The sequence below is a fragment of the Aquarana catesbeiana genome, linkage group LG06, assembly GCF_042186555.1.
Source record: "Aquarana catesbeiana isolate 2022-GZ linkage group LG06, ASM4218655v1, whole genome shotgun sequence".
Lineage (NCBI taxonomy): Eukaryota > Metazoa > Chordata > Amphibia > Anura > Ranidae > Aquarana > Aquarana catesbeiana.
In genome coordinates, this window is record NC_133329.1 from 338066633 (window position 1) to 338083441 (window position 16809).

Consider the following 16809-nt stretch of genomic DNA (forward strand, 5'->3'; position numbering starts at 1 on the left):
TGCTTCTCTCTTTTAGTCTAGGGGCAAAGGATTAAAGGGATTGTAAAGTTTATTTTAATAAAAAAAAAAAAAAAAAATTGAAAAAAAAACAAAAATCAAACATGTTATACCTGCCTGCTCAGTGTAATGGTTTTGCACAGAGCATCCTCCTCTTCTGGGGTCCCTTGCTGGCACCCTGGGTACCGCCACCCCCCCCCCCGCCCTCATAGCTGCTTGCTATAGTGGCACTTGTACATGCTTGCTACCGAGCCCTGCTCTGTGTGTCCATAAGACACACAGAATGGAGCTTGTCACTGCCCCCACTTATGCCACTGTGTCTGAGCCAGCAAGGAGCGAAAGACTCAAGAGAGTGGAGGCTCTCATGCAGATTGCTGGATGGAGATCGGGCTCAGGGGAGTATTAGGGGGGCTGTAGGGAAATCTGCGTGCAGTTTTTTTTTTACCCAAGTCTGCCTTTACAGCCACTTTAAGGAGGTATACTCCTCACTCCAACAGGCTACCTCAAGCACTATGACTAGAACCACTGTCTGTTTTTTACTACTGTCTGCATTACTGCGGGGTGGATAAACATTTTTCCCAGAAATCCATAATTTTATATGTTTGTGACCTAAATAAATGGTTAAAATGAACCTTCCAATGAACACCCTTGTTTCAGTGACAACTGTCTAGGTGAAGGCCAGGGACAGTCAGGCTGGAAAGAAAAGGACTCGATTATGCTGGACGTCCTCAGCTTCCAATCTGATAAAGCAATTTCAGCATATGAGAGGAGCCTGTATAGTGGTGCAAAACTGAGGGTAAGGCTGGAGTTTTGCTCCAGCCTTTGACACGTCGCAACACCGATCTCAGTAAAGAGCCTCTGATGGAGGCTCTTTACCACTTGATCAGCCGTGTCCAATTGTGGCTGATCACAATGTAAACAGGAAAAAGCCAATTATTGGCTTTTCCTCACTCACGTCTGACAGATGCGAGTAGAGGAAAGGCCGATCGCCTGCTCTCCTGACGGGGGGGGGGGGCTGCGCTGATTAATTATCAGCGCAGCCCTCCCTGCGGATGCCCGCCCAGGACCACCAGGGATGCTGGTCATGGATGGCCACTAGGGGTGCTGAAATTAATCGCTGCATCGCGATTCGGGTGTCCCCGATGTGGCATCGATACATGCGACCGTAAAAATAGATTGCCAGTGACGTCATTGCCCCACCCCTCCCGGGAGAGCGCTCCAAGCGTATCCCGTGGTGTACAAAGCCCGCCTCTCTCCTCCTGACTGTCACTATCAAATCAGAAGAGAGGTGGGCGGGGCTGAGAATTCCCTACTGACATCAGGAGGGATGTGAGACTTGAGAGCAGAGAGGCGGGCCGGACACGGGCAGTCACATCAGAGGTGCCTATGCTCAGAGCCGCTGATAAGGGGGTACAGGCAGCCCGTCCTCCTAGACCACCCACATAGTTCACTAGGTTAGCAGGCCAGGAATCTGGAGCGATGTCAGGACTCAGTAGGGAGGGACTAATGAGGGAACTTGAGATACCCATTGGCAGAGGAGGCAGCAGGAGGCGGTGCCGCCTATAGGCGGCACTGCCTCCTGCTGCCTCCTCAGCCAGTGGGTGCACAGGGAGGCCTGTCCATCACATTCTTCGTCCCGCGGTCTTCCTGACTTGGTGCAGGCACTGGATGGAGTGGCTTTCAATGGAATTTCTGAGCAAACTGCATTTGCTGACTGAAGTGAGGAAGAGTTTTGTCCAAGTAGTAATAAAGGCAAATTGAGGAGCTGCTAGAAGTGACGGTATGTCTGGATGGATGCTGGGGAAGCCCATGCAGTGATAGCTCAGCCAAGTAATCAAAAACTGGCAGCAAAGGAAAACTTCCACCACTGGCTTTCTCTGCAATAGATGATGTCATCAGTCAGAGCCTGGCAGAGAAGTGAGCAGAGACAGTTTTCTTTTGTGAGATCGTCTGAGCTATCACTGCACTGGCATCCCTTCAGATGAGAAAAATCAGCAGACAAGAAAAGTGAGGAGGGGGATGATTCTTCTACAGGATTCCATATGGATTAAGAAGCACCAGTGCCCCCCCCTTCCCCACTGACTGGCAGTGCCTCCAAACTGCCCCCATTAGGCACCAGGACCCCTATTTCCCCTCACTAATCACTTGAGCCTCCTATCTCTCCCCACTAGGCCCTAGGAACCCTCCCATCTCCCCTCACTAAGCGCCAGGACCCCCCCCATCTCTCCCCACTAAGCGCCAGGACCCCCCCTACCTCTCCCCACTAAGCGCCAGGACCCACCCCATCTCTCCCCACTAAGCGCCAGGACCCACCCCATCTCTCCCCACTAAGCGCCAGGACCCACCCCATCTCTCCCCACTAAGCGCCAGGGCCCCCCATCTCTCCCCACTAAGCGCCAGGACCCCCCCCATCTCTCCCCACTAAGCGCCAGGACCCACCCCATCTCTCCCCACTAAGCGCCAGGACCCTCCCATCTCTCCTAATTGAGCACCAGTGATCCCTTTTGTCCTCCTTGAAAAAAATGGGGATATTTATTTTAGCAAAAAGTAAAAAATTAGCAGTCCTCAAGCATATCGGATTAGGTAACCACATGTTGCAATGGATCTCTAATGTTTACTCGTTACCTACGGCTAGGGTCAAGGCTAATGGAATCCTGTCTGCTCCTTTTAATATCTCTAATGGTACCAGACAAGGATGCCCGCTGTCACCCCTTCTTTTTGCCCTGGTACTCAAACCCTTTCTAAACACGATACGCAAGAACCCAGATATCTCTGGGATTTCCATAGGGCACAGACAATACAAGATCTCCGCATACGCGGATGATCTTCTATTTTCCTTAACCAATCCGATTATCTCCCTCCCAAATTTAATTAAAGAATTTCAGAGATACGGGAACATGTCCAACCTAAAGATTAATTTTGACAAATCAGCAGCAATGGGAATTAATATGCCGATGGAACAACTTTCCTCTCTGAAGTCCAAATTCAATTTCAAGTGGTCAGACAGTCACTTCAAGTACCTGGGCACTAACATACCCAGGGATCTGAAACGCACATTTGAACTGAACTTCCCTCCAATCCTGAGCACAGTTAAAGAGTTACTCGCAGAGTGGGGCAAAGGTCTTCACTCATGGTTTGGGAGATGCAATCTAATCAAGATGTGCATTCTCCCAAAATTTCTATACCTATTTCAAGCCTTACCTATAAGAATCCCCGGTAACTATTTTAAACAAATACATTCCCTATTTATAAAATTTGTGTGGTCACACTCTAAGCCTAGACTAAAAAGATGCTATTTAACTCTACCGAAACACTATGGAGGTCTCGCCCTCCCGGACGCAAAACATTATCAAGCTGTGCACCTAGGGAGGATCATTGACTGGAACAGACACGACAAAACCAAACTATGGATCCAAGTAGAGAACCATCAGGTTAATATACCCTTGAAGGGGGCTATCTGGTGCTACGATAAATTACCTAGGGACATGACTTCACACCCAACCATTGGGGCCACGCTGTCAGTCAGGTTAAATATACTCAAAAACACTTCATTGACCTCCAAACAATCCCCCTTATTCCCTATTCTGGGGAATCCAGCGTTCGAACCAGGGCTAGACTATTCAAACTATGAGACGCTCTGGGAGGCAGGTAAAGACTGTGCATCACATTATGTGGAAGACGACCACTGGACCTCAATTCAATCTCTGACGAATGATAACGGGGGTTTTCAATTGTCATTTTGGAAAGCGATTCGGCTACACCATTTCCTTTACTCAATACCAGAACCGATGCAATATAAGCGCGATATGACGACGTTAGAAGAATACTGTAGAGGGGAGGCACTCTGCCTCAGGTGCTCTCCAAGACATACTCGCTACTCAACACACCGACTGAACAACCAGACTTGTTATTTTTACGAAAATGGGAACAGGATCTAAAATGTAATTTTACAGAAGCACAAACACAAAACATACTTCAACTTACACTGAAACCATCAATCTGTACAAAAATTCAGGAGACAAATTACAAACTACAAATTACAAATCTGACTAGATGGTATTACACACCTCAACTATTACACAAATTTTTCCCCGGCACTTCCGATAGATGCTGGAGGTGCGGTTCTGAGGAGGGGACGCTCCTACACATTTTTTGGACCTGTTCACTAGTACAGCAGTTTTGGGTAGCAGTAGAGACAATTGTTAAAAAATTCACGAATCACATAACGCAGAGAGATCCAGCCGTTTTTCTGTTACATGCCACCTCAGCCCCAATTAAATCATATAAAAAGTCAGTGGTCAGACATCTGCTCAATGCAGCGAAGTCCTGTATTCCAGCATTGTGGAAACAGAGTACACCCCCTACGGTGGGAATGTGGCTACGTAGAGTTGAAGAAATCAAAAAGATGGAAGACCTAATACTGACTGCCCAACACAAACAAGACAAACATTCAAGAAACTGGTTATCCTGGAACATATATATTTTCTCAGATGAAGGAAAAACCTTACTAAATTCTTGAGAACCCTTCGACTAGGTAGCGGCTAGGGGATGGAACCTTGGCCGGATCCATCGCGCTCGCGTCTATCTATAACCCTCCCCCCCCCCCCCCCCCCCTTTCTAACCCCTTCCACTCTGCCTTTACTATATATATATATTTTTTTTTTTTTTTTTTTTTTTTTTTTTTCTGTGCAATAAGTGGTCTATTATTTCAGTAACAGACAACTTTCCATTCACACCAACTATGATGGAATTATGTAAGAATAAGCAAATACTGGGAAGATGTCATTACGGTTATAATGTAATACTGCATGGTGGTTGATATACCTATGGACTACAAAGACGGATTCACAAATCTAAAGAGGATAAATGATGTCATAGGACAGTTTCCATGCAGATAGAATGGAACACTTTAATGGAAAGGATATATAATGACGGTATTTGTCAGAATGCTAATAGAAAGACCACGGATGTATTATATCGGTTATGATACACTTTTTTTCTTTTTTCTTATTTGTTTTTGTTTTCTCCCTTCCTTGTCAAAAATTCAATAAAAATTATATTTGAAAAAAAAAAAAAAAGTAAAAAATTGTGTTTTTTCAAAATTGTTTCTTTTTTTTGTTTATAGCGCAAAAAATAAAACCCGCAGAGATGATTAAATTCCACCAAAAGGGGAAAAAAGGACGTCAATTTTGTTTGGGTACAGCATTGCACGACCGCGCAATTGTCAGTTAAAGTAACAGTGCTGAATTGCAAAAAATGGCCTGGTCATTTAGCAGCCAAATCATCTGGGGCTGAAGTGGTTAAGGGAGTGAGGTTATTTTTAATTTAAAGTTCCAGTAATTTTTTTGTTTATTAAAAGTCAGCAGCTACAAAAAAAAAAAAAAAAAAAAAGTGCATCTTCTTTTAAATAAAAGACACTCACCTGTCCCACAATCCAGTGACATGGTCACCCGAACCCTTCCTTCTCTCCCCCACCTGTCCACAGCGCTGGCAATACTACTGTGGGCATCCAGCTGTGACAGCTTGCAGCTTCACAGCCGGGTGCGCATGTCTCACTGCGTTGTCCTGAGTGGCCGGGCAATCTTTTGGGACCTGTAATGTGTCCCAGAAGATTGCAGGGTGGAAGTGGTGCAAGTAGAAGTGGGAGTTCGTCAGTGATGCATTGTGGAATCGAATCGAATCGTTGACCAGATAATCATAATCAAATCAAATCATGAGACCAGTGAAGATGCGCACCTCTAATGGCCACCAGGTATGCCACCCTGGATCACCAGGGTGGCCAGTCAGTGCCCAGACATGATGCTAATCAGTGCCCATCAGCAATGCCTGCCAGTGCCATCAGTGATGCCTATTAGTGTCATCAGTGCCGCCTATCAGTGCCACCCTTCAGTGCCCATCAGTGCTGCATATAGGGCTGAAACAACTAATCGATTTCAAAATGAATCGATTACTATTTTCATAATCGATTAATCGGCCAGTAACATAAATTGGGTTAAAAAAAAAAAAAAAAAAAAACACAAACTAAAAATTAGCCCTTTATGGTACAAAAAGAGCAAATAATCACTACTGTAAATATTACTTTCACAGTTCTACAGTAAAAAAATGAACCCCTTACAGTAGTGATTATCTGCTTTTTTTGTACTATAAAGGGCAAATTTTAGTTTTTTTAACCCTATTATGTTACTAAACATCTTATGCCCTGTACACACGATCAGAAATTCCGTCAGAAAAAACTTGGATGGTTTTTCCGACGGAATTCCACTCAAGCTTGCCTTGCATACACACAAAAGTTCTCTGAACTTTCGACCGTCAAGAACGCGGTGACGTACAACACTACGACGAGCCGAGAAAATGAAGTTCAATGCTTCCGAGCATGCGTGATTTTTTGCGCATCGGAATTGCATACAGGCAAATCGCATTTTCTGATAGGAACTTTTTCCGACCGAAAAATAGAGAACCTGCTCTCAATCTTTTGCTGGCTGGAATTCTGCCAGCAAAAGTCCGATGGAGCATACACACGGTCAGAATTTCTGACCATAAGCTCACATCCAACTTTTGCTGGCAGAATTTTTGAACGTGTGTATGGGGCTGGTTCACATCTATGTGTTTTTTGGTGCTTTTTGCAGAAACGCACTACAGGTCATTTACATGGTTTGCTATGGGACACGTTCACATCTATGCTTTTTTCAGCCGCTGCGTATTTGGAAAGGGTTTAACACAAAACGGTTCTTTTTTGGTTCAATATACTTCAATGGAAAAGCTGCAGAAAAGCATGTAATGCGTTTTTGCAGCAATTTGTGTTATTTAATCTGCCCAACAACAAATTGGCCAAAAAAAAAAAAAAAATTGCAAAAACGCAAATCGCAGCAAAATGTGCGCAAAAATCAAAACGCACAGCAAAAAGCACTGCGGAAACAGATCAAAAGCAAACTGCATAGGTGTGCACCGAGCCTTATGCTGATCAATTTTCAGAAGAGAATATTCAGATGAAAAATCTTTGTACATTCGCTGAATGAAAGAATATTGTTTGAAATGTTCACTTGTTTTTAACATTCTGTTTTTAAAACAAATGTAATTTCTGAACGAAAACCACATACACTGTCTGAAAATTCCTTTGACCCCAATAACGATTAGAAACTCGAACGAACGTTCTTAAAATGACATTTTTTTTTTTTAAAGGAAGACATTGTTTTTTTAATAAAAAACATTTGATCTCTGAGTTTGATGATATTTACCAGATTCACCCTCTAATAGTATATACAGTATATCACTTCTGTCTGTTATTCTCAGCATGGATTAGATATTTTGCTCCCTAACCACATAGTTGGTTATTTACATTTACCACTGCATACAGATATTTAAGAATAAATTGCCTTTTTTAAAAACTTTACACACACACACACACACACACACACACACACACACACACACACACACACCAGTGCCACCACAGTGCCCATCAGTGCAGCCTTTTAGTGCCCATCAGTGCCACCTATCAATGCCCATCAGTTCTGCATATCAGTGCCACCTCATCAGTGAAGGAGAAAATTTATTTACAACATTTTAACAGAAACGAAGAAAAAACTTTTTTTTTTTTTTTTTTTCATAATTTGCAATTGTCATTTAAAAAGTGACAGCGCTGAAAGCTGAAAATTGGCCTGGGCAGGAAGGATGGAAAGTGCCTGGTATTGAAGTGGTTAATAAGGTAATGGACTGGATCCTACAGATTACTGTACATTAAACACCATAACAGCTCTTTGTTCTGGATTTTAGTATCAGTCCTGCTGCTAAATGGTAAAATGCAAAAAGTAAAAAGGGGCTTTGGAATTAGGTGCATTAACAAAAAGAGTCTAAAACAATGGCTGTAAACAGTAATATGCAATATTTGAACCTACAGCAGAAACATCGTATCATTACATCTTCTTTTATTTATGTATTATAATTCTGTCTGCCTACAGCCTTTGTTGTGCTTCAGTTTGCTTGTTACTTTAACTGTTAAAAGCAAACGAAAACCTGTATGCACAGAAACTGTACTAGCTACTTGCCCTTCACGCTGCAGGTCAAGGTAATGCATTGCTGGCTATTTATATTCATGTGACCTATCACACGTCTTAGATATTCTACATAAAATTGGAACAAAGTTGAAGCTATTCAGAAGCCTCATGTGAAACATATAGATGCAGAATAGTGATCATGTTGCAGTTCTTTGGTGTTGCTATAGTAATGATTCAGCACATCATGACAGGACATAGAAGAGTATGACTGGGGAGCTGGAAACTCCCCATCACAACTATCTGTGATAATTATGACTGTCAGTCTGGTCATTTTCTTCTAAACTAGAAGAGGTCTGCAATATGTGCTGCACTCACATGTATCAAGTCACCAACACACACGGATTTAAAGGCTGAGATACAGTATCTCACAAACGTGAGTACACCCTCACATTTTTGTAAATATTTTATTTCACCCCTAAGTGAAAATGTCCAAATTGGGCCCAAAGTATCAATATTTTGTGTGTCCACCATTATTTTCCAGCACTGCCTTAACCCTCTTGGACATGGAGTTCACCAGAGCTTCACAGGTTGCCATCCGCACCAAGGATGCTGCTAGCAGAACTTTCTTCAGCATCCTGCTAGCGCACCGCTCCAGTGTGAAAGCCCCGAGGCTTTCAAACTGGAGACACAGCAGCGGCTGTTTCAGGTCGATTTGCAGGCACTATTTTTAGCGCAATAGCTATGTTTTTTTTTTTGTTTAGCGACCACCCACCGTAGATATACTGCGGCAGGGCAGCCGCTCTGCACCAAGCAACGTATCTGGTACGTGATCTGACACTTCCGGGTCTGGGGCACGCGCACCGCCGCTCCCACTGTGATTGGACACAGCGGGAGCCAATCAACAGGTCCAGCAGACGCTATGTACGCCGGGACCCACCGATCGTTCAGGAGAAAGGCAGAACGACGGTCTGTGAGAGGGGAATGTGCTGAACATGGATCTTTACATTCCCCAGTCAAAGCAGTACCCCTCCCCCCCCAAACTATAGTGATCACTCCCAGGGAACACAATTAACCCTCTGATCGCCCCTGATGTTAACCCTTTCCCAGCCAGTGTCATTAGTACAGTAACGGTGCATATTTGAAGCGGGGTAAATCTCGTGTAGCTAAAGTGGTTAATCTATACACAAAAGTTTTGCCTTTCATTTCTATTTTTAAATGCATGGATTGTTTTAAAATCACTTTAACTTGTCGGTGGTCATAAAATTATGGCTGATCAATGTATACACACACAAATGTTTTGCCTTGCATTTCTATCTTAAACTGAATGGGTTATTTAAAAAAAGTAAAAGGTTCACATATACTTTAAAGAACGCACACATATACCTAAGGGAATGACATCTCTGCCAGGTGTCATTCTTTTTATTTTTCATAAATGAATAAAAACAAAAATCCTCAAGAACTAGAAAAAGCGATTGAAGAACTACGGTATTTCACGCATGGTTTTGCAATGTCAAATGTGTAAACTTAGCTGTTTGAGTAAATAAGGGCAGATTTCTACTGATGACTGGAAAAACACTACCCTTGGCCAGGACCAAATACTGGATGATAACTTCTTGTTCAAACAAGTGGTATAAAGAAAGTTTACTCTACATATAAATAAAATGTACCAGCCTGTTATGAAAGACCCGCCAGGCTACTTCTTAATGCTTACCAATGGAGAGTTATCACAGAGGTGACAGATCTCTCTAGTATAGTTACAATGTGCAACAACACTGCACAAGAGAATCTGTCACTGTGTCCATTCAAGGCATAGCAACAAATGGTCAATGCAGCACTGCAAATGTGACTATCAGTGGCCTGAATGGGCAACCCAAAGCAAACATCAACCGGAGGAGCATCAAACCAGATGGAAAGAAGAAGTCCAATAACGTCAATGTAGACAGATTAAAGTGATTGTAAAGTCAGGTTTTTTTTTCCTATAAAAATAAACATGTTATACTTACCTCCTCTGTGCAGTGGATTTGCACAGAGCAGTCCAGATCCTTATCTTACGGAGTCTCTCTTCGGCTCTCCTGGCCCCTCCCTCCTGTCGAGTGCCCCCACAGCAAAGCAGCTTGATATGGGGGCACCCAAGCAAAGTCACAGCTCTGTGTGTCCATTCAGACATGGACCCTGGTTCGTTCCCGCCCCCCTCTCCTGACTGGCTAACTGACTTTGAGTCTCAGCCAGTCAGGAGGAGAGTCCCAAATGACCAAGTCACTTGTGGACATCGCTGGAGGGTGCTTGAAGGCTGGTGAACACAGAAGGTTTTTTTTATCTTAATGCATAGTGGGATGTTCTTCATTTATGAGGAGGAAGGTGGGAATGTGCTTCGTGTATGAGGAGGAAGGTGGCAGGATAAGTGGGGGTGTTTTTCGTGTATGAGGAGGAAGGTGGGAATGTTCTTTGTGTATGAGGAAGAAGGTGGGAGTCTTCCTCATGAATGAGGAGGAAGGGGGGAATGAGGAGGAAGGGGGGAGTCTTCTTCACGTATGAGGAGGAAGGTGGGAATGAGGAGGAAGGTGGGAATGAGGAGGAAGGTGGGAATGAGGAGGAAGGTGGGAATGAGGAGGAAGGTGGGAATGAGGAGGAAGGTGGGAATGAGGAGGAAGGTGGGAATGAGGAGGAAGGTGGGAATGAGGAGGAAGGTGGGAGTCTTCTTCATGTATGAGGAGGAAGGTGAGAATGAGGAGGAAGGTGGGAGTCTTCTTCATGTATGAGGAGGAAGGTGAGAATGAGGAGGAAGGTGGGAGTCTTCTTCATGTATGAGAAGGAAGGTGAGAATGAGGAGGAAGGTGGGAGTCTTCTTCATGTATGAGAAGGAAGGTGAGAATGAGGAGGAAGGTGGGAGTCTTCTTCATGTATGAGGAGGAAGGTGGGAATGAGGAGGAAGGTGGGAATGAGGAGGAAGGTGGGAATGAAGAGGAAGGTGGGAATGAAGAGGAAGGTGGGAATGAAGAGGAAGGTGGGAATGAAGAGGAAGGTGGGAATGAAGAGGAAGGTGGGAATGAAGAGGAAGGTGGGAATGAAGAGGAAGGTGGGAATGAAGAGGAAGGTGGGAATGAAGAGGAAGGTGGGAATGAAGAGGAAGGTGGGAATGAAGAGGAAGGTGGGAATGAGGAGGAAGGTGGGAGTCTTCTTCATGTATGAGGAGGAAGGTGGGAATGAGGAGGAAGGTGGGAATGAGGAGGAAGGTGGGAATGAAGAGGAAGGTGGGAATGAAGAGGAAGGTGGGAATGAAGAGGAAGGTGGGAATGAAGAGGAAGGTGGGAATGAAGAGGAAGGTGGGAATGAAGAGGAAGGTGGGAATGAAGAGGAAGGTGGGAATGAAGAGGAAGGTGGGAATGAAGAGGAAGGTGGGAATGAAGAGGAAGGTGGGAATGAAGAGGAAGGTGGGAATGAAGAGGAAGGTGGGAATGAAGAGGAAGGTGGGAATGAAGAGGAAGGTGGGAATGAAGAGGAAGGTGGGAATGAAGAGGAAGGTGGGAATGAAGAGGAAGGTGGGAGTCTTCTTCATGTATGAGGAGGAAGGTGGGAATGAGGAGGAAGGTGGGAGTCTTCTTCATGAATGAGGAGGAAGGTGGGAATGAGGAGGAAGGTGGGAGTCTTCTTCATGAATGAGGAGGAAGGCGGGAGTCTTCTTCATGAATGAGGAGGAAGGTGGGAGTCTTCTTCATGAATGAGGAGGAAGGGGGGAATGAGGAGGAAGGGGGGAATGAGGAGGAAGGGGGGAATGAGGAGGAAGGGGGGAATGAGGAGGAAGGGGGGAATGAGGAGGAAGGGGGGAATGAGGAGGAAGGGGGGAATGAGGAGGAAGGTGGGAGTCTTCTTCATGAATGAGGAGGAAGGTGGGAATGAGGAGGAAGGTGGGAATGAGGAGGAAGGTGGGAGTCTTCTTCATGTATGAGGAGGAAGGTGGGAATGAGGAGGAAGGTGGGAATGAGGAGGAAGGTGGGAATGAGGAGGAAGGTGGGAGTCTTCTTCATGAATGAGGAGGAAGGTGGGTATGAGGAGGGAGGTTGGAATGAGGAGGAAGGTGGGAGTCTTCCTCATGAATGAGGAGGAAGGTGGGAATGAGGAGGAAGGTGGGAATGAGGAGGAAGGTGGGAATGAGGAGGAAGGTGGGAGTCTTCTTCATGAATGAGGAGGAAGGTGAGAGTCTTCTTCATGTATGAGGAGGAAGGTGGGAATGAGGAGGAAGGTGGGAATGAGGAGGAAGGTGGGAATGAGGAGGAAGGTGGGAATGAGGAGGAAGGTGGGAGTCTTCTTCATGAATGAGGAGGAAGGTGATAGTCTTCTTCATGTATGAGGAGGAAGGTGGGAATGAGGAGGAAGGTGGGAATGAGGAGGAAGGTGGGAGTCTTCTTCATGAATGAGGAGGAAGGTGGGTATGAGGAGGGAGGTTGGAATGAGGAGGAAGGTGGGAATGAGGAGGAAGGTGGGAGTCTTCTTCATGTATGAGGAGGTAGGTGGGAATGAGGAGGAAGGTGCGAATGAGGAGGAAGGTGGGAGTCTTCTTCATGTATGAGGAGGAAGGTGGGAATGAGGAGGAAGGTGGGAATGAGGAGGAAGGTGGGAATGAGGAGGAAGGTGGGAATGAGGAGGAAGGTGGGAATGAGGAGGAAGGTGGGAGTCTTCTTCATGAATGAGGAGGAAGGTGGGCATGAGGAGGGAGGTTGGAATGAGGAGGAAGGTGGGAGTCTTCCTCATGAATGAGGAGGAAGGTGGGAATGAGGAGGAAGGTGGGAATGAGGAGGAAGGTGGGAATGAGGAGGAAGGTGGGAGTCTTCTTCATGAATGAGGAGGAAGGTGAGAGTCTTCTTCATGTATGAGGAGGAAGGTGGGAATGAGGAGGAAGGTGGGAATGAGGAGGAAGGTGGGAGTCTTCTTCATGAATGAGGAGGAAGGTGGGTATGAGGAGGAAGGTGGGAATGAGGAGGAAGGTGGGAATGAGGAGGAAGGTGGGAATGAGGAGGAAGGTGGGAATGAGGAGGAAGGTGGGAGTCTTCTTCATGTATGAGGAGGAAGGTGGGAATGAGGAGGAAGGTGCGAATGAGGAGGAAGGTGGGAATGAGGAGGAAGGTGGGAGTCTTCTTCATGTATGAGGAGGAAGGTGGGAATGAGGAGGAAGGTGGGAGTCTTCTTCATGTATGAGGAGGAAGGTGGGAATGAGGAGGAAGGTGGGAGTCTTCTTCATGTATGAGGAGGAAGGTGGGAATGAGGAGGAAGGTGGGAATGAGGGGGAAGGTGTGAGTCTTCTTCATGTATGAGGAGGAAGGTGGGAATGAGGAGGAAGGTGTGAGTCTTCTTCATGTATGAGGAGGAAGGTGGGAATGAGGAGGAAGGTGGGAGTCTTCTTCATGTATGAGGAGGAAGGTGGGAATGAGGAGGAAGGTGGGAATGAGGAGGAAGGTGGGAATGAGGAGGAAGGTGGGAGTCTTCTTCATGTATGAGGAGGAAGGTGGGAATGAGGAGGAAGGTGGGAGTCTTCTTCATGTATGAGGAGGAAGGTGGGAATGAGGAGGAAGGTGGGAGTCTTCTTCATGTATGAGGAGGAAGGTGGGAATGAGGAGGAAGGTGGGAGTCTTCTTCATGTATGAGGAGGAAGGTGGGAATGAGGAGGAAGGTGGGAGTCTTCTTCATGTATGAGGAGGAAGGTGGGAATGAGGGGGAAGGTGTGAGTCTTCTTCATGTATGAGGAGGAAGGTGGGAATGAGGAGGAAGGTGTGAGTCTTCTTCATGTATGAGGAGGAAGGTGGGAATGAGGAGGAAGGTGGGAGTCTTCTTCATGTATGAGGAGGAAGGTGGGAATGAGGAGGAAGGTGGGAATGAGGAGGAAGGTGGGAATGAGGAGGAAGGTGGGAGTCTTCTTCATGTATGAGGAGGAAGGTGGGAATGAGGAGGAAGGTGGGAGTCTTCTTCATGTATGAGGAGGAAGGTGGGAATGAGGAGGAAGGTGGGAGTCTTCTTCATGTATGAGGAGGAAGGTGGGAATGAGGAGGAAGGTGGGAGTCTTCTTCATGTATGAGGAGGAAGGTGGGAATGAGGAGGAAGGTGGGAGTCTTCTTCATGTATGAGGAGGAAGGTGGGAATGAGGAGGAAGGTGGGAATGAGGAGGAAGGTGGGAGTCTTCTTCATGTATGAGGAGGAAGGTGGGAATGAGGAGGAAGGTGGGAGTCTTCTTCATGTATGAGGAGGAAGGTGGGAATGAGGAGGAAGGTGGGAGTCTTCTTCATGTATGAGGAGGAAGGTGGGAATGAGGAGGAAGGTGGGAGTCTTCTTCATGTATGAGGAGGAAGGTGGGAATGAGGAGGAAGGTGGGAATGAGGAGGAAGGTGGGAGTCTTCTTCATGTATGAGGAGGAAGGTGGGAATGAGGAGGAAGGTGGGAGTCTTCTTCATGTATGAGGAGGAAGGTGGGAATGAGGAGGAAGGTGGGAGTCTTCTTCATGTATGAGGAGGAAGGTGGGAATGAGGAGGAAGGTGGGAATGAGGAGGAAGGTGGGAGTCTTCTTCATGTATGAGGAGGAAGGTGGGAATGAGGAGGAAGGTGGGAGTCTTCTTCATGTATGAGGAGGAAGGTGGGAATGAGGAGGAAGGTGGGAGTCTTCTTCATGTATGAGGAGGAAGGTGGGAATGAGGAGGAAGGTGGGAGTCTTCTTCATGTATGAGGAGGAAGGTGGGAATGAGGAGGAAGGTGGGAGTCTTCTTCATGTATGAGGAGGAAGGTGGGAATGAGGAGGAAGGTGGGAATGAGGAAGGTGGGAATGAGGAGGAAGGTGGGAGTCTTCTTCATGTATGAGGAGGAAGGTGGGAATGAGGAGGAAGGTGGGAGTCTTCTTCATGTATGAGGAGGAAGGTGGGAATGAGGAGGAAGGTGGGAGTCTTCTTCATGTATGAGGAGGAAGGTGGGAATGAGGAGGAAGGTGGGAGTCTTCTTCATGTATGAGGAGGAAGGTGGGAATGAGGAGGAAGGTGGGAATGAGGAGGAAGGTGGGAGTCTTCTTCATGTATGAGGAGGAAGGTGGGAATGAGGAGGAAGGTGGGAGTCTTCTTCATGTATGAGGAGGAAGGTGGGAATGAGGAGGAAGGTGGGAGTCTTCTTCATGTATGAGGAGGAAGGTGGGAGTCTTCTTCATGTATGAGGAGGAAGGTGGGAATGAGGAGGAAGGTGGGAATGAGGAGGAAGGTGGGAGTCTTCTTCATGTATGAGGAGGAAGGTGGGAATGAGGAGGAAGGTGGGAGTCTTCTTCATGTATGAGGAGGAAGGTGGGAATGAGGAGGAAGGTGGGAGTCTTCTTCATGTATGAGGAGGAAGGTGGGAATGAGGAGGAAGGTGGGAATGAGGAGGAAGGTGGGAGTCTTCTTCATGTATGAGGAGGAAGGTGGGAATGAGGAGGAAGGTGGGAGTCTTCTTCATGTATGAGGAGGAAGGTGGGAATGAGGAGGAAGGTGGGAGTCTTCTTCATGTATGAGGAGGAAGGTGATAGTCTTCCTCATGTATGGAGTCTGGAGAAGCCCGGACAGGTTGACAATGAATGGGGCCCGGACAGGTTGACAATGAATGGGGCCCGGACAGGTTGACAATGAATGGGGCCCGGACAGGTTGACAATGAATGGGGCCCGGGGTCTGTGTGACTCACCGAAGTCCAGGAACTGCTTCATAGAGAGGGGGGAGGGGGAGAACTTGGAGTAGTAGTCCACCAGTCCCTGGGTGCTGTTGCTGGTGAGGGAGGCACTTCTCATGAGGGCCCTGAGGAGCCTCATTGTGACCGGACGGGGCTCTTCTCCTCTCCAACTACCACATAGACACACACCACATCCCTGCCATAGGCCGCACTTCCCGGGCTCTCTCTGTGTCCTCTCTCCGTTTCAAGGATGCAGACTCCCCACTCGCACACGTTCCTCCAGCGCTATCCAATCACAGCCATAGGAACACAGCGAGGGGGTGTGGCTGTACGAGTAAACAACCATCGCCATGTTCCTCCCCCCGGCCAATTGCGTTGTCCAAAGAGCTTTCTAAAAGCATTGCCAATCGCAGATTCGGAGAAGAGTAGAGGTAGCCGACCAATCCACAGTAAAGGTGTGTTTAACTATCCCTGGACCGCTGACAAGCCGTTACTGTACGTAGGGAGGTATCAGTGCTCCGCCTTCTGATTGGAAGAACACCAACAAGTAATAGAAATATTAGATCACATCCGAGTTGCAGAGCGCCCCCTCTGTTCAGGAAGAGTTCTCCCTCTGTCACAGCTGTCATTACAGCAATTTTGCGATAGTAAAGCACGAATACAATTTAATCTGTTATCATTTTTATGTAGCCATTTATTTATTTTTTGCTGATCCTAAAGTTATATTGCTCTACTGAAATGCATTCATTTTATATTTATGATTACATTCTCTCCTGTGTTGCTGCTAGAAATTAACCACTTCATTATTGGGCACTTTTACCCCCTTCCTGCCCAGGACAATTTTCAGTTTTCGGCGCTCTCACATTTTGAATTACAATTGTACGGTCATACAACGCTGCACCAATATTACATTTTTATCTTTTTTTCACAGAAATAGAGCTTTCCTTTGGTGGTATTTAATTTAGTCATCACTGTTTTTTTTTTATTTTTTTGCTAAACAAACGAAAAAAGACCGACAATTGTGAGGAAAAAAAACGTTTACTTTGTTTCTGTTAAAAAAAAATGTTTACAAATAAGTAATTTTTCATCTGCACTGATGGGCACTGATAGGATGCACTGATGGGCAATGATAGGCTGCATTGATGGGCACTG

At 46.2% G+C, this 16809-nt stretch overlaps 1 protein-coding gene across 1 annotated transcript in view; it reads right to left on the bottom strand.

The window, feature by feature from the left end:
* Positions 1-16217, bottom strand: part of PDK1 (pyruvate dehydrogenase kinase 1) — a 53625-nt gene extending 37408 nt beyond the window's left edge. The window contains exon 1 of the mRNA XM_073633887.1: positions 15673-16217. Within this exon, the coding sequence (XP_073489988.1) occupies positions 15673-15796 (124 nt within the window). The 5' untranslated portion in view covers positions 15797-16217. The remainder of the gene's footprint in view (positions 1-15672) is intronic.
* Between the last annotated feature and the right edge of the window lie 592 nt (positions 16218-16809).